General features: G+C 42.9%; 1 protein-coding gene across 2 annotated transcripts in view; it reads left to right on the top strand.

The window, feature by feature from the left end:
- Positions 1 to 24,684, top strand: part of JARID2 (jumonji and AT-rich interaction domain containing 2) — a 155,709-nt gene that overhangs the window by 54,574 nt on the left and 76,451 nt on the right. For both annotated transcript variants that reach the window (XM_075826614.1, XM_075826615.1), the window contains exon 2: positions 16,565 to 16,700. In XM_075826614.1, the coding sequence (XP_075682729.1) occupies positions 16,565 to 16,700 (136 nt within the window). The remainder of the gene's footprint in view (positions 1 to 16,564; positions 16,701 to 24,684) is intronic.

The following is a 24,684-nucleotide window of genomic DNA, read 5'->3' as shown; positions in this document are numbered from 1 at the left end:
TTTGGAAACCATTCGAAGTGCTGATAAGCTGAGAAAAGGGTTAATATGCCTGTAGTCCGTAAAACAGAATATAGTGTCGATCTTCAGCTTCATGATGTTGGAAAGCTAAAACGGAATTCCTTAGAATAGTCTAAATATGAAGGGATAAACAATAAATAAATAAAAATAATTGCATGTGTGTGGGTGTATAAAACATGCTTTCTCGCCTCCTCCTGACCTCTCTTTGGTTCTCCTGTACTACAGACTGATGTTTTTGAAAGGAAGACATGTTGCCAGTAGGACATATGACCATAATTCAATCCATTGCAACAAAATGGTTTGGCAATCTGAAGAAAACAAAAACATAAACCAGCGCGGTATGCAAATGAATCAATAGTGTGTTGTCTAAATAAGACTGCTGATTACACGAGGGATAAATAAATAATTCTGCATGGAAATGAAATCTGTCATGGTGTACTTGCAAATATGTCGCTATTGCGGAGCAGGGTGAAAAGCCCTCATGTGCCACTTTATCTCTAGCGCACATTCTCCTTGGCAGTGCCTGTGTCAGATCCTCCAGATGATGCAGACCAGTGCACATTGATCTTGGCACACTGTGCACGCTTGTTGGCCAAAGCAGGTTGTCAGGGAGTTTACTAACAAATCAATTAGCAAGTAGTAAATGGTTCTGACTGCAACAAACGCAGTCACTCTTCCTACCATTGACAGGAGATTCCGCTATCCAATATAGGCCGTACATGAAGTGTAGATGTTGGAGGCCAAGCGCTAGCAAACCTTATGTTGGTAACCTGAGACGCCATTGATCCTTTAGGTTAGTCACATAGCCTTTATACCATATAAACAGCTGCTGCATCAAGCCCAGTTATTCAAGGGGTTAAGACCTAGTGATTTTCATGTTGGCATTATAAGGCACATTATCACTCATTCACTGCTAATCTCTTAACAACCTTCATGCTTGAAGAGGATCCATGGATTGTTGACATGTGGTTAAAGGACATTTTATAGACCACAAAAGGGCTTCGGGGTTAATATGGCCTCATAAATGTTACTGCGCAATGCGCGCGTCTCTGTATAGGTTAGGAACAGAAAGAATGGGTTTTGCCTTCCCTAAATTTGACGTTCCCTTTGTCTGCATGAGGATGTTTCTCCTACTATTCTACTCTACTAAGGACATTGTAATCCAATAAATCTATATGTATCTGCATTGAGGCAGGACTTGAATCCTTGGCCGACCACTTCTCTACTGGTGATGTAACGGACTGATGTAACGGACTGCTGATGCTTTACTGCATAGAATCTATGACCTATTAACGTGTAGAGTGAAAGAGGCGTTACATAAAGCAACCAATCTGGTTACAGCTCTCATTGTTCTACGGCTGAAACATGAAAGCTGCGACCCGATTGGTTCATGGGGGCAAGTACTTCACATTATCTGCATGGGGTTTTCTACATCATTTTCCTGCTGCAATACGGAAATTTTCTGATATTAAAAGGTTAATCATCCATGTCGATCATCTAATTATTTTTGCAAAATAAATAAAAGGCGAATTATAGTATTTCAACTGGTTTAAGAATGGTTCTTTTTTTAAATAATTTTGTTTAATGATTTTATTTTAGGCAACAACGTTCGCTTATTACACCGTAACCATTTGTGCAGATATCTGTCGCTAGTTATTACTCCCAACTTAGCTACAGTATTTCTACGTAAAAGCCTGTATTTTTTATAATATGATCGTGTCCTGCTGCCATATTTCACGGCATAGAGCAGCACACACTGCGTCTTTGGAACTGCACGTACGCTCCAGCTGATCATGCAGCTTTTCTCTATGGGCGGGGAGGAACATGGCGCCTCCTTATTCCCTCACATTGCTGCCACTCAAGGCTATTGGCGCAGATACGTGATGTGTGCTTGTATATGCCCCCTTTCATGTTATTAGGACAGATTACTTTCGCTCCAGTCCTGTTTCTAGACATGCTGTCTCCAGAGCTCCACATTGCTGCTGCCGAGATCACATGTCCTTGGGCTTTCAGCTCTCATTGTCTCCTGGCTGAAAAAAAAAAAAAAAGAGGAAGTGCTCCTCTTACCAGCAGATCTATGAAAATGCACAATGCAAATAATAGCAGAAATCGCCTCATGAGCATTATTCTCTAATGCCTTTATTACGGAAATGAATGGACAGATATCTGGAAACTACAGAAACAGACAATTTATCCTACAGCTAAGTTATGCTGGCCCTAAAAGGGCTGATGTCTCGCAAACACCAAAAATTCTAGCTCATTGCTACCCCTTGTCTAGGTCATTGCTACCCCTTGCCTAGGTCATTGCTACCCCTTGTCCAGGTCATTACTACCTTCTGCCTAGGTCATTGCTACCTCCTGCCTAGGTCATTGCTACCCCCTGTCTAGGTCATTGCTACCCCCTGTCTAGGTCGTTGCTACCCCTTGTCTAGGTCGTTGCTACCCCTTGTCTAGGTCGTTGCTACCCCTTGTCTGCGTCGTTGCTACCCCTTGTCTGCGTCGTTGCTACCCCTTGTCTGCGTCGTTGCTACCCCTTGTCTGCGTCGTTGCTACCCCTTGCTTAGGTCGTTGCTACCCCTTGCCTAGGTCGTTGCTACCCCTTGCCTAGGTCGTTGCTACCCCTTGTCATTCCAAGAAGGTGCCATATATCCTGTTGGCAGCATGTGATTGGTATATTTTATATGAGAAAACAGAGTTTTGTTTCGAAAGTTTTACAATCTGGTTAAAAATATATATATTATTTTTTTTCCTACTGATCACATCTGCCTTTTGTCATGCCACCTTCCCATCACCACCATCGACATCCTCATAGACCACACCTATGGCATAATGGTGGGCACCAGTTTAATATTTTACTAACAAAATGAACATTTTAAGAATTTGGACTATGGCATTTGGTCAAGGTTGGTAGATATTTTTGCCCAGGAAACCAGCTTCTGTTAGAGGTTTGAATGTTGTCACTGACATTGTTTTTTGACCCTGAAATAAACTGTAGCGACAATACCACAAAACCAGTCATATAGTACACGACAAAAGTTTATAAAAAAAAAACTTTTGATTTAAAAATTATTTTATTATTTGGATAAAAGAATTCCCATATGTTGTTCATTTACATCTCCTTTATAAGAACCCAAATAACATACATTTATATAAGTATCCTACTGTCAAGTATTTAAGTTCACAGCATATTATCCATATAATAAATATATGCACCATAAAGATCGATGCAATTGCACAGCGAACATGAACAACAAAGCACCATGTATGAGGTGCTACTCACAGTCCATGATCCAGATAAGCATCTGGCAAGTGTTCGGTGGCAGAAATTTTTTCACCGTTCGGCGGGTTCTCCAATATCTCATGGAAGATTATTAGATGGTGAATTTTTAACCTGGGGATAGATGGAGCTTTCCCAAATAGTGACTTTAAAACCTAAAAATAGATAGCGTTTTCCTGGTGGCTCTACCAAGTGTGGTTACATTTGAAACAGCCACACTCCTACCAAATGGCTGTGGTGTTTGACATCACCTACACGCTTCATCGTATGGACTTCATCAGAGTGCATTCGCACAAAGGTACAAGTTGACTCCTTTATAGAAGCTCCATACCATACGGTAACACATTTTTTAAAGGTAAATATACGTACATATTGGTAAACCCAATGCAACAAATTCAAAGCAAAAATACAATCCTTAACCCTTTCCCGATGTATACTTCCGTCATAGCCAGGTAGGTGAAGTATGGAGTAGCTAACGGGCTGAGCCAGCTCCATAAAATGGGGGTGTCTGCTGTATGTTACAGCTAGCACTTCACTGTATAGAGAGCGATTGCGCTCGAGTGCGATCTTGCTCGTTTAACCCCTTAGTAGTTGTGGTCAATAGCGACTGCGGCATCTAATGCTTAAGAAAGAGTTGGTGACAGACCATCCCCCCCGTGACGTGATCGCTGGGTGCCAGTGGTTGGCATAGCAGCCGGGGGGCCTTATGAAGGCACCCAGATCTGCCATCTTTGTACTGTCTCCGGGAGGGGATTAATAGAAGCATGTCAGTAACATGGTATATTGCAATACATTAGTATTGCAGTATATAGTGCAAGCTATTCAAAGATCACTGATTTAAAGAGGCTCTGTCACCAGATTATAACTATCTCCTACATAATCTGATCGGCGCTGTAATGTAGATCTCAACAGTGGTTTTTATTTTGAAAAACGATAAATTTTGAGCAAGTTATGATCAATTATAGATTTATGCGAATTAGTTTCTTAATAGACAACTGGGCGTGTTTTTACCTTTTGACCATGTGGGCGTTGTAAAGAGAAGTGTATGATGCTGACCAATCGGCATCATACAATTCTCTCCGTACATGTCCATTTCTATTCATTGCACAGCGTGATCTCGCGAGATTGTGCTGTGCTGTCACATACACCCACATTAACTTCAGTAAAGTGTCTTGAGAGCGAATAGACATCACCTCCAGCCAGGACCCGATGTCTATTCACACTCCGACACTTCGGTAAAGTTTCTGTGGGTCTTAAAGAGGCTCTGTCACCACATTATAAGTGCCCTATCTCCTACATAATGAGATTGGCGCTGTAATGTAGGTAACAGTATTTTTTTATTTAGAAAAACTATCTATTTTCACCAAGTTATGACCTATTTTAGCTTTATGTTAATGACTTTCTTAATGCCCAACAAGGCGTGTTTTTACCATTGACCAAGTGGGCGTTGTAAAGAGAAGTGTATGACGCTGACCAATCAGCGTCATACACTTCTCTCCATTCATTTACTCAGCACATAGTCATCTTGTGCTGTCACTTACTTACACATTAACGTTACTGAAGTGTCTTGAGAGTGAGTAGACATCGCTTCCAGCCAGGACGCAATGTCTATTAAACACTCCCGACACGTCGGTAACGTTTGTGTGGGACTTACTCGAGATCACGCTTGCTGTCATTTACAGCGTGATCTTGCGAGATTACGCTTGCTGTCATTAAGTCCCACACAAACGTTACCGAAGTGTCGGGAGTGTTTAATAGACATCGCGTTCAGGCTGGAAGCGATGTCTATCCACTCTCAAGACACTTCAGTAAAGTTAATATGTAAGTAAGTGACAGCACATGTGCTGAGTGAATGGAGAGAAGTGTATGACGCTGATTGGTCAACGTCATACACTTCTCTTTACAACGCCCACTTGGTCAAAAGTAGAAACACGCCCAGATGGGCATTGAGAAAGTCATTAGCATAAAGCTAAAATAGGTCATAACTTGGGCAAAATAGATAGTTTTTCTAAATAAAAAACACTTATCTACATTACAGCGCCGATCAGATTATGTAGGAGATAGGGCATTTATAATCTGGTGACAGAGCCTCTAAGTCCCCTAGGGAGACCAGTAAAACAATTTTTTTTAAAAAATGAGTAAGATAAAAAAAACACCTTTTCCAATTTCCACCATTGTAAAAAAATAAACTAAAAATAAACATCGGTATCGAAGCGTCTGTCAATGTCTGAACTATTGCAATATAAGGCTATGTTCACACGGAGTATTTTGGGGGAGGAATATCTGCCTCAAAGTGAATTTTGAGGCAGATATTCCTCCCCCAAAATACTCCGTGTGAACAGCAATTATCGCGCCGTTTTTCGCCCGCGGCCATTTAGCGCCGCGGGCATAAAACACGCTTTCTCCTGCCTCCCATTGAAGTCAATGGGAGGTCGGAGGCGGAAGCGCCCGAAGATAGGGCATGTCGCTTCTTTTTCCCGCGAGGCAGTTTTACTGCTCGCGGGAAAAAGACGCCGACCCCTCCCATTGAAATCAATGGGAGGCGTTCTCGGGCCGTTTCTGCCGAGTTTTGCGACGCGGTTTCCGCGTCAAAAAACTCGGCAAAAGACCCCGTGTGAACATAGCCTTAGGCTGGCTGTTTGCACAGAGTTTTTTGCAGGAGGAAAATCTGCCTCAAAATTCAGTTTGGAATTTTGAGGCAGATTTTCCTCTGCCTGCACGCCGATTTTCGCAGCGCTTTTCGCCCGCGGCCATTGAGCGCTACGGGCATAATACGCAGCAAAATAAGCTTTCTCTGCCTCCCATTGATGTCAATGGGAGGTCAGAGGCGCAAGCGCCCGAAGATAGGGCATGTCCCCTCTTTTTCCCGCGAGCCGGTTTTTCCAGCTCGCGTGGAAAAAAATGTCTCCGTCTCCCATTGAAATCAATGGGAGACTTTTTTTGCCGGATTTTCAGACTCCGTTTCCACGTCAAAAAAGTGTCCAAAAACTCAGTGTGAACTGGCCCTAACATTTATTTAATCCGCACGTGAATGGCGTAAAAAATATTTAAATGCCAGAATCGCTGCTTTTTGGTTACCTCATCTCCCATCAAAGACTCGCATGTTCACCAAAATGGTACCTTTTAAAACTATAACTCGTACCGCAAAAAGTAAGCCCTCGTACTGATGGGAAAATGAAAAAAGTTATGGTTCTCAGAATGTGACGACACAAAAAAAAAATCTTACGTTTTACAAATGTTTTTTTTTCTTGTAAAAGTAGTAAAACAATGGTGGAATTGCTGTTTTTTTACATTCCACCTCACAATAAATGGTGTCCTGAAATAATTCAACGCATCCCACAAAAATCAAGCCCTCATACGGATATATCGCCCCAAAAATAAAAAAGTTATGACTTTTGGAAGGTAGGGCGGAAAAAATGTAAAAAAATGGCTGCATCGGGAAGGGGTTAAAGGGAATGTGTCGCTAGACATTTTTTTTTTAGTTAAACAATTATTATTTGAGTGATTACACATTGTTTTAATTTTTTCACAAGTCAGGAAATATTATAAATTAGATTCTAATTTATAACATTTCCATATGCTGGCCACTAGAGGGAGCAGTTCCCAAAATTTCAGCATGGTCAATGTGGTAAAGCAACCTCATTGCTTTATGCTGCAAATTTGGGGTAGACACTCTCCCTCTAGTGTCCTCACACAATCCAGCCTCCCTTCTTCTGGCTAGTGCCAGGAGAAGGAGGGGTTTGAAACTTCAAACCTCCTACACTGTGTGCCGCCATTTTCTGAGCGACTGCACAGTGTAGGAGCATTAGATACAGTGCTCAGCAGACAGTATAACACGAACATAATACACACATTACATACACAAACATAAATTACCTGCTCCTTCTGCCGCCGCCTCCGCTCCTGTTCCTTGCTCCTTCGCTTCCTTGAACATATGGCCGGAAGTCGTCATCTTACTGTCCGGCAGCGGCTTCCGGTCCACAAGAAAATATTGCTGGATTTCGCTCTGCGACCGAGCTTCGTTTTGGTCTGTGTGGGAGCGTTGCCTGCGCCGTTCCCACACAGACGGCGTACGCTGCAGTGAATGGAACGGCTCCCGTTCGCATTCTCCATGGGGTTGTATGTGCTGTATTCCATCTCTGTATGTGTCGTTAATCGACACATATAGAGATGAAAAAAAAATGGCAGCCCCCATAGAGAAGTAAAAAGTAGAACACAAGAATATAAATAAATAAAATGTATGTTATATTAAAAGCGGTATGATTAAAAAAATAAATAATTCATGACACCTTCCCTTTAAGGAGCTGGTAATCTGTAGTGGAGTTCAATATATGTAGATCACCATTATAAAGAGTTCAATTTAACCTCACTAGTTAAGCCTAATGAACAAAGTGTATTTAACGTATAGCTCTACGTAGTTTCTTTCTACGATAAAAATCTATGATCTCACTGATGAAGATCATTATCTCTAAAACACGTAGGATTGGATTGATTAGTCTAACCTTAAAGGGGTTTTCCCATGAGGGACATTTGTGACATAGCCACAGAATGTCATAAATGTCAGGTAGATGCAGGTCCCACCTCTGGGACCCGCACCCATCTCTAGAATGGGGTCCCCTAAACCCGTTCCAGCTTTTTGTGCTCACGCTGCCTCCCAGCCACCAGCTGTTTCCGTAACTCCCATAGTAGTGAAATCCAGTTACGGAAGCAACGTAGCATGCGAGCTACGCTGTTTCCGTAACTACTATTCAGTTAAACAATATGTGTCAAGATATGTATATTATATAACAAGTGAGTATAGCTGCAAACCATCTACTTCATTGTTTCAATTGCTCATTAATTGGGCTGCCATACCATATTGCAAGTAATATTGGCGTTTGTACAGGAGATGAAATAATAATTAGAAAAATAAATTTCTGGTGTTTAAGAGTTTTTTTTATTTCTGTGCCTGGACCTAGAGAATCCTAGAGCAGCAAACAACCCTGTATTAAAATTGAGTGTGCGCCAAACTAGAAGCATGTCATATTGTCAGGTGCCACTCGTTTTATAGAGGGATCAACAATATAACCGCTTATTATTTCCCATTTTAAATTGTGCCTTGCGGCTGCTTCTTTGTACTCTGCGACAAGAGAGGAATTAGGGTGTATAGGTAGTGAGTTAGTCCTCGGCCTGTACAATTCCCCCGCTGATTAGCTGTTAGTTAATGTGACCATGTGCTCGTACAGTCAGGGTCATTAAATCATGAGTCCCCTGTTTTGTTGTTCTCGCTTGTGTCCCCTCTTATTCTTTTGGTGTAGCAAGATGCCCGCTCTAATTAGGGCAGCGATTAAGTTCATGGCTTGTTGAGCAGATTAACGTTCTTTGAAAGTTTCCTTTATTTCCTCTTGTATTTTTCCTTCTTCACTACATTGTTTGTGTGTCTGCACCTGTATACACAGTGGTGTGAAAAGCCGCCCTTCCTACTGCGAGGCCTGCGCTGGACCTGTGGAATTATACACAAAGACTATTCCCTCAGCAGAATCCATCCCTCGCCTGGTAATTGCCACAGATGCTTCAGCCCCTCCCTCACCGCTCCTACTTTTTGTTTTATTCTGTGGCTTCTCTAACAGCCCCACATGTTGATTACGTGACTACAATTTCCTTTCTGCCATTTGGCTGTAATTGCCCTTGGTTTGTTTTATGTTTGTTTTGTAAGGGTATGTTCACACAGGCTATTTTCAGCCATTTTTTGGGCCGTGAACAGCTAAAAATGCGGCGGCTGAACGCCTCTAAACATCTGCCCATTGATTGCAATGGGATAAACGGCATTGCGTTCCCACGGGGCGTTTTTTACGCGGCCATTTGTAAAAGCGGCCGCGTTAAACTCTTTTAATGTGTTTCTTTTTCACTCTTTATGAGAAATAGGGGGCTTGTATATCAATGGAATATTTAAAAATGGAGTATGTACTTGTGCTAGATGCGAAAGTTAGTTCACATGATGTGCCGGGCAGATTTCTGACCAGATCGATCTTACAGATAAAAAAAAAATTGGTCTGAGTTGGCCGTTTAAACTCACAGATATTTTGTTCGGATAGAGCCAATTCTCATCTTCCCCATCCAAAATACAACTTTTCTATTGCCTATTAAACTGGGTTCACGTTTCGCGGTCAAATGCCTGCAGCCAAACAACAGCGGTTTGCAACACATATTGACCGCGTCACGTGAACGCAGCCTAACGGAGTTCTCTTTCAGATGCTCTTTACACGCTACAATCATGGGGATCGGCAGATAGATTTTTAAGCAGGTCAGTTCAGTTTTCTGGCAGTTGAGACAGATTTCAATCAGATCGATTGGCCATTTCAGCCACACTAAATTAGATTGATATTGGTCTGATTTGACAGACATTGGTCCGATATCTGTACATATAAAGGCACGGAGTGAAAAGCAGGCAGGCATAAAAAAATATATATTATTGAGAAATAAATTCAGCAGCATTCATATTTTGCTCTGACATTTAGGCCCTTGTTCACTTGGAGTTTATTGTAGGCAGAAAAAATCTGCCTTCCGAACTCCTTCAGGAATTTTCAGTCAGATTTTGACCTGCCTGCCTGTGGCCAGTGAAGCTAATGCAAGGAACGCGGGCAAAAAAAACCACTGTGAAATGAGCGCTGCGGCTTTTTTCTGCCTCCCGTTTATTTCAATGGGAGGTCAGAGACAGAACCGCGGTAAGAAAGGACAAAATAACGCTTCACCTCTGTCTATTTTGGAAGTTTTTTTGGCGCTGATTCAGACGTGGTTTCCGCGCCAAGAAAACTCTGTGGACAGGGTCTTAGAGAAATCTTGAAGCGGTTACCCACTCCTTGTGGTGCTTGTTAACCAATAACCCTAACGTATTTGGCTAATGTTTGGCAAAACAGCCAATTACAGAAGGAAACTTTTTAATTAGAGCTTCTTGAAGTGATCCTTTTGTCTAGGCAATAAGCCAAGCAGCCAGATCCGAAGACAGAAGCTATTCTTCTCCTGGTTCATGTTCAACAAATCCATCCATCCATACATGACATGGCTCGGGCCTCATCCTACCATTGTGGGTATTCATTTACTGTGATTTTTTTCCTTCTCTAATATATTTGTTTTTCTCTTTATCGTTTTGTCCAGGGATTGTTCATCATTTGATCAATCTATCCCAGATTCTAGCAGTTAGACACTGACCATGGGGGGGGGGGGGGGGGGCAGAAGAGGACTAGATGAACATAATCTGATGAGCCGCATTTAATATGGCGTCTACTGTGATATGGATGTACTGTAAGTCTGGAGCTGGGGACAGCATGGAGTCCAACGCATTCCTTCGCTGAGAGAAACATTCTCCTCTCTTCGCTTTATTGTAGCAGGTTTTGACCTTGTAAATTGAAGCCTCTCAGTCAATCGCCCTCTAGATGTTTCTGGAGAGCAATGAAGGCATTCATGGGATTTTTTAAGTAGAAACATGTGTTTTTCAGCTCTTTCCGTCTTTTGTTTGGAAAGTCAAAATGCTCTGCTGACATGGGATGCAAATGGCGCATACATGCGTATGGTAGAAAGCCGTGCTGGTGGGGGAGGGGCACCCTAATGCACTAAGCATACAGCTTTTAGGATCTAAACGAAGCCTAATCTCCTCTGTACTGCATGTGACAGCCTTCTATACTGCGCTAGATACATGGGAAGTAGAGCAGCAAATATTATTAAGCAGCAATCTGCAATGCCTATGTGACTTACACTGGCCCAGGCGTGTGGCGCTGTGCACTCCGCTAGCTGAATAATTACATGTAGAATTTTCTATTAATATGAACCTCGCCGTTAGATTGCTTCATTCTTCTATATGTGGCGTTATTTATCACAGATGGAAGCCAGCATCCTATTATTGCTTCCATCAGCAGACTTGGACCTTTAAATCCGCAGCAGGGGAGGGGTGCTGACTGTTTACAAAGGAGATGCTGACTTGTAAATTCAAGCGCTCGCACATGATTATACTGTGACTCACACAGAAAAGAATCTACCATGTCAATTCTGAATCACCGCTACTGTAATGTAAAAGCCCTTTATTATGCTGAGCAAAAGGAATTCCTAAGCGCTCTTACATCACTTTAATAGAAAAATGAGCAGATTATTAGCATGGACTAGTTTGTGTCCTATTTTTGTGTGTAGAAGTGCTGATCATTTTGCAGCAATGCCTTTCAAGCTAAACGCCACTCTCTACAAAACCTTGTGTGTAATTCAGGTTTTTCCAGTGAGCACATTGTACATGTCATAATGATTCATTTACGGATTCTTTGTACTGCGCTTGCCTAATTATTCTATTGTCCCGTATTGTCCTGCTTCCTCGCCATCCTGTTTCGCTTCCTGCCTTTTTATCATAGACTTTATATGCAGTCAGGTACCATTAACCCAGCACTGTGTAAAATATACAGTCAAATTTGGCTGTATGTGTTGCCCAATAAAACACACACCGATTTATGGTTGGAATATTTAAGAGCACCTGTCACCTCTCCTGACATGTCTCTTTCAGTAAACACTTGTATTCGCCATGAAATAACAATTCTGGAGCATCTTTTTTTTAGAACTTTGTGTTGTGCCGTTCCTCTGTTATTCCACTTAGAAATGTATGAATAAATTGACAACTGGGTGTTACCATTTCCCTTGTCAAAGGGGTGTGTCCCTACACAGTCTCACTCTGTCAGCCCTGATTGGACAGTGTCAGTCTGTGGGGACACACCCCCGACTGGCAACACCCAGTAGTAAATTTATTCATACATTTCTAGGAAAAACAGAGGAATTATTATATAATGGGAAATACAATTATTTATTAAAACCGGCATGTCGGGAGCGGTGACAGGTCCTCTTTAATAAATTCAACTTCAATGTGCGTGTTTTTAGCATGCAAAGATTGATAGACTTAAGCCCTTCTTAAAACAGCAGGTATGTACATATCCTAAAAAAAATGGGTTAAAGGATATATACATTTTTAGCCATTGAGACATTTCAGAATAGAGTGTTGCTGGGAGATTTAAAGATGAAAGGGCTGCAAACCTCTAACAAGAGTTTGAGGTTGTGGAATGCAATTTCCACAGTCCTTCGGAAATAGACATGCAGGTAGATCTACAGGAGAGGATCTTTTAGGCCTCATGCACACGACCGTAGCCATGTGCACGGCTGTGATTTTCGGGCTGTGCACATAGCCGCGGCCATTATTTTCAATGAGCCCGGACCGCAGAACATGGCCGTAATAAGGCGTGCCCGTTCCTTCTGTGGTCCGGGCTCCGGGGCCATGCATGGACCGTGGAAACCACGGTCGTGTGCATGGCCCCATAGGAATGAATGGGGCCGCAATTCTCCCCTGGATTTTCGGGGGAATTGCGGCCGCATAAGCACATTCGTGTGCATGGAGCAATCCTACAAGAGCTCTGATTGGAGGAGCTGCTAACAAGTCTCTCCTCCTGGTGAGTCGTGCATCGGTCCTTTTCAGAAGGACTCTAGGTGCGGTATTTATCACTGCCCCCCATATTTTAACCCTCTTTTTGATGCCCTTCTGTAAAGTGCCACAGTCTCATGACTGAGACCTTTTTCTAGTGCTCGACGTATCATAAAGTATGTAAAGATTGATCGGCTATCTTGATATATATCCATACAGTGCAGTACTGTATAACAGTAGTTTACTTCCATTTCTAGCACAATATAGTACATGACTGGGGTTTATTGTAGACAGAGAGCATTCAAGGGCCAAGAAACATAAGGTTTGCAGCTTTGTAAAACCACTCTTCCTGCTGCGGTTAGCCTGGAATTAAATCCAAAAAAGTTCTAACACCTATTTTAAAACTCGGTGTAAACAGCAGTGGGATATGTGATGGGTTTTGATAGAAATAAAGTAGTGAACAGCTTCTGTTTGCATACAGACCTACTGTGCTTTCCTTTAGAGCAGGGGTCCAAGGGCCACATTTCCAGTTTCTTACACTTCCAAGGGCTGTAATACGACTAAGGCCGGATTCACACGAGCGTGTGCGTTTTGCGCGCGCAAAAGGTCCATAACAGCTCTGTGTGTCAGCAGCATATAATGCGTGGCTGCGTGATTTTCGTGCAGCCGCCATCATTATGACACTCTGTATGTTTGTGAACAGAAAAGCACGTGGTGTTTTTCTGTTTTCATTCATAGTTTTGACTACTGTAGCGCACATCGCGCGCGGCACACGGAAGTGCTTGTGTGCCGTGCGCGGTTTTCACGCACCGATTGACTTCAATGGGTGCGTGATGTGCGAAAAATGGGCAAATATAGGACATGTCGTGAGTTTTACGCAGCGGACATACGCTGCGTGAATATCACGGACAGTCTGAACAGCCCCATAGACTAACATAGGTCCGTGCGACGTGCGTGAAAATCACGCCCGTTGCACAGACGAATTATACGTTCGTCTGAATAAGCCCTTAAGGTGATATTCCCATCTGAGATATATTGACAGTATATGCCATAAATGTCTGATGGGGGGGGGGGGTGTTCCAACTAGAGAAGGGGGTCTAGACTCTCCCCCGACGGCAGATGTCAGGGGGAGAGAAGGGTTGGCATGTTTAATTTCAACATGCCCCCAATCCTTTTGGTTATGTAGATAAGCCACTGCCAGACTCCTCTGGCAGCGACTTTCTCCTTATTGAAAACACATGCATGATGCTCAGCCGAGTTTGCATGTGTATGGGGTAGTTGGGAGGAATACACCGATCTACAGTGTATAGCCAGCTTTACTCTTATAAAGTACAATGGAGGGAGCTGCAGCTATGCACATTCACCTCTCCACCGTATATCTTTCTTTCTGAATAAAGGAGTGAGGTGCCAGGGATAGCTGGGGGAAGAACGGAACGGTATTGCGGGCCGCAGATTTTGCCCCCTGCATTTAAGGCATAGAATTAAGTGTATTCTCGGTACACCCTTCCAAAATTCCAGATGCTCTCACAGTGTCTGTATACTTGGCCTGTGCAATGTACAAATGAGTAGCTGTTTGGTCTGTAATAGTCCGTTTCAAAATGACAAAAACAGTTCAAATGAAAAAAATCCCAATGAGCACTTCTCCTAATTCAGCATTTCTTTCCATAAGCTCATTTTGGAGCGGTTTGAGCTACAGAAGTGAGATCTGTCCGTTCGTCTAGCAGACAGGAATTCCAGCACAGCAGGTAATGACTTTACATTGTGCCTGTAATAAATAATGGATCAGTAGAGATTCATTAACAGAAGGAAAATAATCATCAGAACTGCAGGTTAATATTGCCAGTGTTTGTGTAAAAGCTGCATCTGCCCAAAAGGCGCGTAGTCTACGAAGCTCCTAAATAAGCCGTGCACAGGCAAATGGAGGGCAATGACGGCTCCACTCCGGCCTTTGTTTTCAAAGTGATTAGAGCTTTGGACTTAGATAAATCAAAGGGTTAATATCTATGGTCATAAACACGTATTCGCCGCGTTATTAAATCAGCCCTGTTCTTTGCTTTCAATATTTTGTTCCGTTTATCACCAACAGGCAACGCTAGCAAAAAACACGGCTTATATCTACTTGTCAGATAATTTTTCTCCCTTCCCTTTTTATAGTATAAAAGTCTTTGTCTAGCAATGTCACTGTACATGTGGCTGCCCTGACTACTGCTGAAGATGTCTGACAAGCTTAGACTCCACGAAGACAACTTGGCAGCCTACCAATGTGTTTTTTAAGAAGACTCAGCTAGTGGTCAGCACGCTCAGGACTTGCCACGTTTTGGCTGTGCCAAAATAGTTTCCCTGCAGCCTCTCTTAATCCAAGTTTAAAGGGGTTTGCCAACCAAAATTTTTAAGAAGGTCTGGGCGCACTAAATATCTTCCAATAACCCTCCCCCATACCTTCTTCTTGTTTCTGATGTTTTCCTCATGATTCATCTCCTTGCATTTTTTTCCGTTTGTTTACATCCAGAAGTTCCAGTCCACGTCCGTTTCCGGTCCCTCCTAAACTACATTTACCACAATGCATAGAGCTGGTACTTCAGCCAGCTCCAGACCCGCTTAGCACACCACCTTTGTTCTCAGAAAGACCGCACATTGGTGCTCCAGTGGTCGCTGGGAATGGCGCAGGCTCAGTGTAGTCAGCAAGGCTTGTGTGACGAAATAATACTCGCGCAGGTGCAGTGGCGGCAATGGATTGCGCATGTGTGGAGGAAAATTTGATTCACACATGCTATGTGAATGATTGAGCGTATCCGGCCCCCACCCTTGTACATGACCTCAGTAATGATGCTCCGTACATTGAGCAGGCCGGAAGGAAGTGTGGACAGTGAACGGATGGGAATTCACTGGAAGAGTGAAAATCAGATAGGGTTGGCGTCACGTGACTCGCGATGCGATCAGGAAGTTTTCAGAAATTAGACCTAAATCTACAGGTGCAGATTTGCGAAATTATGATAAATCTATTGTTCCGGTGGAGGCCCTGCCCCTTTGGCTAAATGCTGCTCCCTTCTCACGCCACTTTTGGAAAGTGTTGAAAAAAGTGAAAAGTCACAAATTTTTGCTGTGCGCCAAAATTTCCGACTTTGTAACGTTTTCTGGTGTAAACATGTTCATATATAGTCCCCCATTTTTAAAAAAAGATTGCATCTCCGGAGGTTAGTAGGCCCATTGTTAAAAGCATATGTACCTATACAATTATTTCCAGCTGGTCATCTGTCTGCTGACAACTCTACAATTATTTATCCAATTTTCCTCTGCTGATTGAGAGGTCTCTAGTGTCAGAGGCCACTTGACAAGTGAAGACATAACACAGAGCTTGGCTTTCAGCCAGAATCAGAAGTTGGGGTTAGATTCCAAGGTTAAGTGATAACAATGAGTATGTTGTTATATAATGTGATCACTGTGACTCTCCTGGTAGCTGTTTAGGTGACTATACAAAGGTTAAATAGGTATAAAAATAAATGCAAAAACAATACTGCACATAAGTCATGTTTTGTATGTATTTGCGTGTATGGGGTAAGCATTGGACATCTCTTATACTATCATGGCACCCAAGTGATGGAAATGGATTTGGAGTGAAATATTTCAGAAATGAAGGAATGAGTCCATAATTAAAACAACAAAAAAAAACCTGAAAAATAGCTGGTTTAAGGTTTTATTTAGAAAAATAAAATCCCACTATAGAAAACGAGTTGTTCACTTGAGAGAATATGTAAATCTATGTATGTTTTAAATGTATATTGACTTGATTCTTGTAATTTACATCAATGGCAATAAGAGGTATATTTTTTGTTTATCTGTTACAGGATGACAGTGATGGTATTCCGTGGTCAGAAGAAAGGGTGGTGCGTAAGGTGCTATATCTGTCTCTCAAAGAGTTCAAGACTGCGCAGAAGAGACAAAGTGATGACTGTATTAATGGGAGCCTCAAAACTCCAAAAGGTGAGTCTGGCATAATGTCCCCATCTCATCTCTACTATGTCCAGATGTCACAATCATAGTTTCCCTTCTAGTTGACCTATTTTTAACAGGCTTGGCTGTTTATATAAGTCCTATAGACTTGAATGGAGAGAGCCACGCAAATGCGTTGCTATTTCTCCATTCAATCTTAACGTGGATGTGGCGACAGCCTCACCTGGTGGATCAGGACCTTGTTCACAGAGGAGGGAACCCCACCTCTCAGATTTTTATGGCATAACGTGCGAACGTAGCCTGAGTTTGGTTACACTGCTGCAGGTTCTTAGTGTTCTATCTCATCCCAGTATTGGATTCACAGCTACACCGCTTAATACTGCTGTATAATGTCCTTCATGCTGCTGCAGCATATATAATGTGTGATCGAGATAGAAGAGCAGGATTCTCCTTTTCTATGTGTGTAGTGTATAGAAGACATGACAGCAGTTAGGCTCCGCCCACTATCCGAGAATTAGAGAGAACCCGCAGGGGGAAAAACTGCTAAAAAATGCAGAATACAAGTCCAATAATAGCCAGATCTAGCGAAATTCCTCATGTGCACACATATAACGGCTTATTCTAGAAAGTTAGGTGTGCTTTAAACACCTGGAAAAACAGGCAGCCAAAAATGAGCATTTCACATGCTACAGCAGATTTCACCGGCAGTGTGGCTGCATAATATACAAGAAACAGCTACGTGTGGCCTCACCCGAACAGCAATTAACTGACTATTTGGTTCCCCTGCGGCGGACCTGCAGAAAGATCATTAATGAAGGGGGGAATAAAGCCCCCCTTGTGTGGCCAGTTTAGCAGCTTGGGATACCCTCAGCTTGTATGAGGAGGCATATGAAAGATGAGATTCTAGTCTTTCATATCCCACTAGGATCGCAGTTCTAGCTGTGAAACAACGGAAAGAATCACCAGTTGAAAACACAGAATAACACATCGGGAATAGAAACTGTATACTATATGCAATCTTTTAACTGGTGATACCTCTGGTTGTTTCACAGCTGGAACTGCGTTCCTGGTGTCATATGAAAGATTAGAATCTCATCTTTCATGTGCCACCAGAAACAATATGCTAGGACGGTCCACAGCCTGAGATATGGCTGTTTTTAAGTGATCCCCCTTCCCTCCAGCCTCAATCTCTCACACTGTGTGAAGCAGCTTCTTGCAGATTGGACAGTGTCAGAGGCTCTGAGGTAGCTCCACCTCTTCAGAATCGCTGGTGTTGACGCCCACTTGTCTAGAATAGCCTCATTTGCATATTTTGAGAAAAAAAAAGCTCAGAACTTTTTTAAAATAAGTGTTTTGGGACACAAGTTTCACCAGCATTTTCAGTGTTACAGCGTCTATTAGTTTAGCTAGGAGATTGGGCATTACGGAACTAGTGACAGATCCTCTTTAAGATAACCTTTGCGATTTGAAGCCTCCATTTCCGGTTCTTCTAGCTGACTTTAGACCTGCTGTTGTCCTGAATTACCCTTGGAGACAGCTAGCAGGGAGATGAGTACTCTGGGCCTAGTTATTTGTCCTCCTCTTTTGGCTCGGTATAAATAACCAAGCCTCCAAGTCATAAATCAATACAGCGCTTCTGCCAACACCTATTACCATTTAAGCACACTGGAATGTATGCATTATTTTAGGGTATTTACATACCTAGATTTATGGAGCTCTTGTCAGCAAAATAGCATTGCAAAGTGGAGCCACAAACGATCCCCTTGGTTACTATAACAAAGTGCAGACACACTTGTCTGGTTCCCTGGTTTGCAGCAGCTAACGTAGTAAAAGGAATGGTGTCTGTCTTAAAACAGTAGAAGCAAATGATGTGTTTTGTCTCTAGATATCTATATAGCCGTCTCACCATATTAACTGCTGCTTTTACAAGTCACAGTATCGGTAGTAGCATTACTTTCTCCGTCTGCAAATCAATCAACATATGGAGACACGTGAAAGCTTATTAAGCAACCTGACCGTCGCTTTTATTTTTTTTAATACAAAGAAAGATGGAGTAACAAATTAAAAACCTAATTGCTCCAAAATAAAAACCCCAAAATGATGCTACGTAAGGTAATGTTTGTTTAATGCTCCTGCATGACAAATAAGAGCGTGCTTTCCTCAGATATACATGGGTGGGAATGTGCTCCATGTTCAGGTGCCCTGGGGTTTTCCACCGAGGGGACAACACTGGAATGTGGCCCTGGGTCAAGTGTCCAGGTCACATCGAAGTTCATTTCAGCTTGTTTCTACTGGTGACTAGATGCATTCTTGGAGTTTACATTTTTATTAAAATGTTGTTTTTTCTAGTAAAATTTTTGACATTTGGGTGGTTGTTCTCAAATTCATGCTGCATTATTGAGCAGTTTCCTAGATTTTTCACATTGCCCTATGTAATGTAGCTGAACACGATATGTGTCAATGCGTGTTGTCTTACTGGTTCTTTCCTGTTCATCTGGGTTTTTGTTATTTCCTTTGTGTGTCAGGCTTCGTTCACTTCTGCGTCAGGGCTCTGTTCAGGCGTTCCGTCGGAGCTTTCCGTCACAATGGAACCCTGACTGAAACAATCGGAAACCATAGGTTTGCACCACCATTGATTTCAATGGTGACGGATCCGGTTCAAATGGTTTCCGTTTGTCTGTCGTGCAAGGGTTCCCCTGTTTTGACGGAAGCAATTAATTACGTCAAAACTACGGAACCCTTGCACAGACAAACGGAAACTATGGTTTCCGTTTGTTTGTCAGAGCTCCGTTTTGACGGAAAGCTCAGATGGAACGTCAGAACGAAACACTGACGCAGATGTGAACGAAGCCTAAATGTATTTTAAGAAGTGATGTCGGAGTGTTGAGCTCTGATATAAATAACCTTTTGGTTAATGCTGTGATGTACCGTCTTATTACAAAACATTGCAGGTAATGAAGGGCCTAACTACTGTTCTGTGAATACTACATTCATTTTTGTAGACTCAATGACAGCAGTTAAAATTAGAATCTCTGCCAAATGGCCCATTCAATAATGTTTGTGTTGTGTTCAGTGGCGGATTAAGTGTACCCTGGGCCCTGGGCGGTTGACACAACTTGGGCCCCCTCCTTCCCCCTCACACACAATGCAAACCCCCCAACTTGCTGACACTGTACCCATCAGTGCCACTGATAGATACAGGTTATAGCGCTAGATACAGCTGCTCTGTACAGAATACAAAGCAGCTGTATCTGAAAAAGAGAAAATAATTTTTAATAAAAAGTATTTAGAAAGTTAAAAATAACAAAACTATTCCGACGGTATACATAGCCTTTAACACATCAAATAATAATTTAAAAAAACAATTGTAACACCTCTCTCTAAGGCCTCATGCCCACTTCAGTTTTTTTCGTCAGGGTGCTATCCGTTTTTTCAACTGATGGCACTCTGACACATTCATTTCAATGGGGCCATGCACACTTCCGTTGTTTTAACGGAACCGTGCGGCCGTTCCGTCAAAAGTAGTGCAGGTTCTACTCCTGCCCGTTTTTGACGTAACAGTCTCGGCCCTTTCATTGAATTTGGTCCGTGAAACAACGGACTGCACACGGAAGCGGCCCGTTTTTGACGGAACCGTCATTAGCGGCCGTACAACGGCCGACGGAAGTGTGCATGAGGCCTAAAGGGTAACCAAACTTTTTTTTAAAAAACTTTTGACATGTCCTAGTGACATGTCAGAAGTTTTAATCGGTGGGGCTCCAAGCGCTGGGACCCCCACTGATCGCTAAAATGAAGTGGCAGAAGCGCTCGGCTGAATGCTGTACTGCGTTTTTGATCGGCATTCCTCGGATTGGTGTATAAAATAGAAAGTCCACTCGCTAGGCTTTTCGAGAACAGCCGATCAGAAACGAAGTGGCACAGCGCACACCCACTTGTTTGTTTTAGCGATCGGTGGCAGTCTCAGTGCTCGTTCCCCCACCGATCAAAACTTCTGTGATTTCACTTTGACATATCCAAAGTTTTTTAGAAGTTTAGTTAGGCCCCATGCACATGACCGTAAAAAACCTCAGTTTTTGCGGACCGCAATTGCGGTCCACAAAAAAGGACCCATACACTACCATTGAACGCGGGCACCTTTCCGTATCGCTACGGATGGGTGTCCGTGCCCTAGAAATGTTCCGAAAATTATGGAACATGTCCGTTCCTTTCATTTTGCAGGCCGTGCTCCCATACTTTGTATGGGAGAGCGGCCTGAAAATGTGGGCGGCAGTCGGCGGCCGCCCGTGCCCGCAATAGTGGGCCGTGATTGCGAGCACGGCCGTGTGCATGGGGCCTAATCCTTTAAGCAGTTAGACGCCCCTCCCCTTGCAGTAAAATAACTACTGAGGGCTGTATGGGGGGGGATATATTGCAAGGGGGGGTCAGATTGTCTAGCTGACTGCTGAGGTCTCTATGGGGGGATCTGAGCATCTGCCGGCTCTGTGGGAGGAAAGATATCCCCCCATAGAGACTTCAGCAGTCGGTCAGACAATCTGACCTCCCCTTGCAATATAATAACTACTGAGGGTTCTATGGGGGGGATTATACTGCAAGGGGGGTCTAACCATCTAACTTACTGCTCTATGAAGGGGAAATAATCCCCCATAGACCCCTAAGTAGTTATTATATAGTGCAAGGGGCGGGGGGTTTGAGCATCTAACTGACTGCTGAGGGCTCTATGGGGGAAAATTATTATCCCCCCCCCCATAGAGCCCGCTGCTGTCAGATGGTTAGACCCCCCCCCCCCCCCCAGCGTCAGCCAATCACATTAATGTTAGTTGGGGCAGGAGGATGAACGGGCAGTGCCACTAACCTCACCGCCCTGCTTTTCTCTTCAGACCTCGGTTTGTGAAGGGAGCGCTCTCCTGTTCCTCGCTGGCGGCATGCGCAGCATCACAGATGAGCTTAAAGGACGGGTGTCGCGAAAACATTTTTTTTTATATCAATTTGTTTTTAGTGTTTTATTAAAAAATGTTTTATTTATTTGTGTGTTTGTGATTTACTTTTTATTTTTGCACTTTTTCTTGTCTATGGGGGCTGCCATTTTTTTTTCATCTCTGTATGTGTCGATTAACGACACATACAGACATGGAATACGGCACATACAGCCCCATAGAGAATGCGAACGGGACCCGTTCCATTCACTATGCTGTACGCCGTCTGTGTGGGAACGGCGCATACGCCGCTCCCACACAGTACAAAAGGAAGGTCTTCGGCCGAGCGATGTCCGGCGCCATTTTCTTGTGGACCGGAAGCCGCGGCCGGACAGTAAGATTACTACTTCCGGTCGCGGCTTCCGGACTTGTGTTCTAATGCAAGCACTTGGAGCGGAGGGAGCAGACGGAGCGGACGGACCGGAGGGAGCGGCGGCGGCAGGAGCAGGTAAGTTATTTCTGTGTATGTACGTGTTTTACTGTGTGTTTACTACTGTATGTAATCCTAATACACTGTGTGTTAGCTCAAAAAATGGCGACACACAGTGTAGGAGGTTTGACCATTCAATCCCCTCCTTTCTCCTGGCACTAGCTAGGATAAGGGAGGGGGGATTCTGTGAGCTCACTAGAGCGAGTCTGTTTTCTCACATTTTGCAGCATAAAGCAATGTGGTTGCTTTACCACATGCCAATGCTGCAATTTTGAGAATTGCTCCATCTAGTGACCAGCACTGGGAAATTTTATAAATTAGAATCTAATTTATAATATTTCCTGACTCGTGAAAAAATTAAAAAAATGAGAATAATGTTTAATCATTTATATACTAACTGTTTAACTAAAGAAAAAAAAAAAATTCTAGTGACACATTCCCTTTAATGTCTGCTAGCTTATCTAGCACTATCCCAGCCCAGCCCAGCCCGCCCATGCAATTGCTCTCCCTGCCCCTCCTCCCCATCTCCGCAGCGTCCGTCAGCAGCTCTAGCACGCCACATGTTTCTTATAGTACTTTTTAAGATTATGTGCGGTTCGGGCCATATGATGATCCGCCATTGGTTGCGTTCACCAACTTCTAATATTTGTGTCACATAAAGATCATTAAATGGTTTTAACAAAGGGAGCCAGCCATGGCTAAAGGAATTACCTCTGCTTCATAGGCCTATCAGGTTACCATGGTAATATAAGCCATTTGAAATAGTTTTATTATAAGGTTTATTTCACATACGTAAAATGGCCTATGTTTGACGTATATACGCCGGAAAAGCTTTTGAGTTTTTAACAGCTAAGTCATGGAAAGCCCATAACCTATACCTTTAAATGTATACCTTTGACGTATTCGATACAGTGGCATGTGTGACCTATAGGCTCCTATATTAAAAAATCGTGAAGTATACATCTTCTGCAGGATCCTGCGGGATGGAATAGGGTAGTCTACTGTTTAATTCAGTGCTTCAAAAATAAGGCGTAACAACGTATACCAGTTCGACAGAGGCCAAAACAAAATTAATGGAGCCCTATGGACACGTTTAGTGTGTACGCAGACCATAAGTGTAATGTGAAGGGGGTCTAATAGACCAGCTGCCCTTTTTCCTAGAGCAACTGCAAAAGCAAGTAGGACTCGTGTGTTTATTGGCACCAAATCCAGATTGGGGTTGGATGACATCTGATAACAATTTTGAGATAAATATTGTGATCGCGATATAGAGTTACATATATGTTATATACACACATCGGGCAGCAGTCTACCTAGTAGTTTACACTTTTGTGGCAGGGTTTCTTGAATAGCAAGAATAACGCAGTCTGCAGCACTATTCTTGCCTTCAAAAATAATGGAAAACTGATGGACCCTGTTGTAAGTTAATGGGATCTATCGGGATTTGCTTTTGTTTGAAAATGAAATGAGAAAAGAGCCTAACAATGTTATTGAGATCCACATCCCCATTCCAGGTGGTCCAACAGTAATTCAGTAAGTGCCTCACTTCATGTTAGAAGCATTGGTTGAAATGGAACAACACAACACCTTGTCTGCGTGCTTCCCCCTACTGACCGGAGATCTGTCCAATTTAGTGAAAAGGATTTAACTGAAATACAGCTATACTGAAATATTTCAGTATACCAGTACCATGGTATTTCCATCTTACCAGTATACCTCCAAACCCGATTCTAGATTTTTCTTTTTACTTCTTCAAGAAGTCCAAAAGGTTCACCCTCAAATACTAACCTGCTGGAGTTTTGTTTAGGTCTGGAATTGAGAAACGCTGTACTGCGTCATTTGAGGTGAATACAGTAATTTTTCATTGTAGAAGTTTATTTTGCAGATCTTCCTCCTCTCCACAGAAACTACAGCAATGTTAATCGACACATACAGAAATGGAAAAAAAAATGGCAGCCCCCATAGGGAAGAAAAAGTGTAAAAATAAGAAAAAGTAAAACACAAACACACAAATAAATATAAACATTTTTAATAAAGCACTAACATCTTTAACATATTAAAAAAAATTTTGTGGTAACACTGTTCCTTTAAGCCATGCATTGAACTCCCTGAGCTCCCGCCGTCTTTCCTGAAATGCGTGTGGCACAGGCAGTATTCCTGAGAATACTACCTTGGAGGTCCTTCCCTTCAGCTTGTAGCCTAGTTCTTCAAAATTATTCTTAAGGCTCCACCACCTACCATGTATTCTGTCATTGGTACCCACATGGACCACAACAGCTGGATCATCACCAGCCCCTCACAGTAATTTACCCACCCGTTCCACCACATGCCGAACCCTGGCACCAGGGAGACAGCAAACCATTTGGTTGAGGCGGTCTTGGCGACTAATTATTCTAATTGTCTTCCTGATTATAGAATCCCCTACAACTACCAATTGTCTTGCCTTACCTGCATTGTCATCCCGCCGACTACTAGCTGGGCTGTTCTCCCAGCTGTTAGGGTGATGACACTGTTCCTTTAAGGGTCACTCTACCTTGCCTTCATTCATAACCATTGTAGGTAAATTTCTTAACCTCAGCGTATTGCCTTTCTGACGGAGGTATTCGTCGGG

This window comes from Rhinoderma darwinii, chromosome 5 (genome assembly GCF_050947455.1).
Source record: "Rhinoderma darwinii isolate aRhiDar2 chromosome 5, aRhiDar2.hap1, whole genome shotgun sequence".
Taxonomy (NCBI): Eukaryota; Metazoa; Chordata; class Amphibia; order Anura; family Rhinodermatidae; genus Rhinoderma; species Rhinoderma darwinii.
This window is presented reverse-complemented; position numbering and strand designations above follow the sequence as displayed.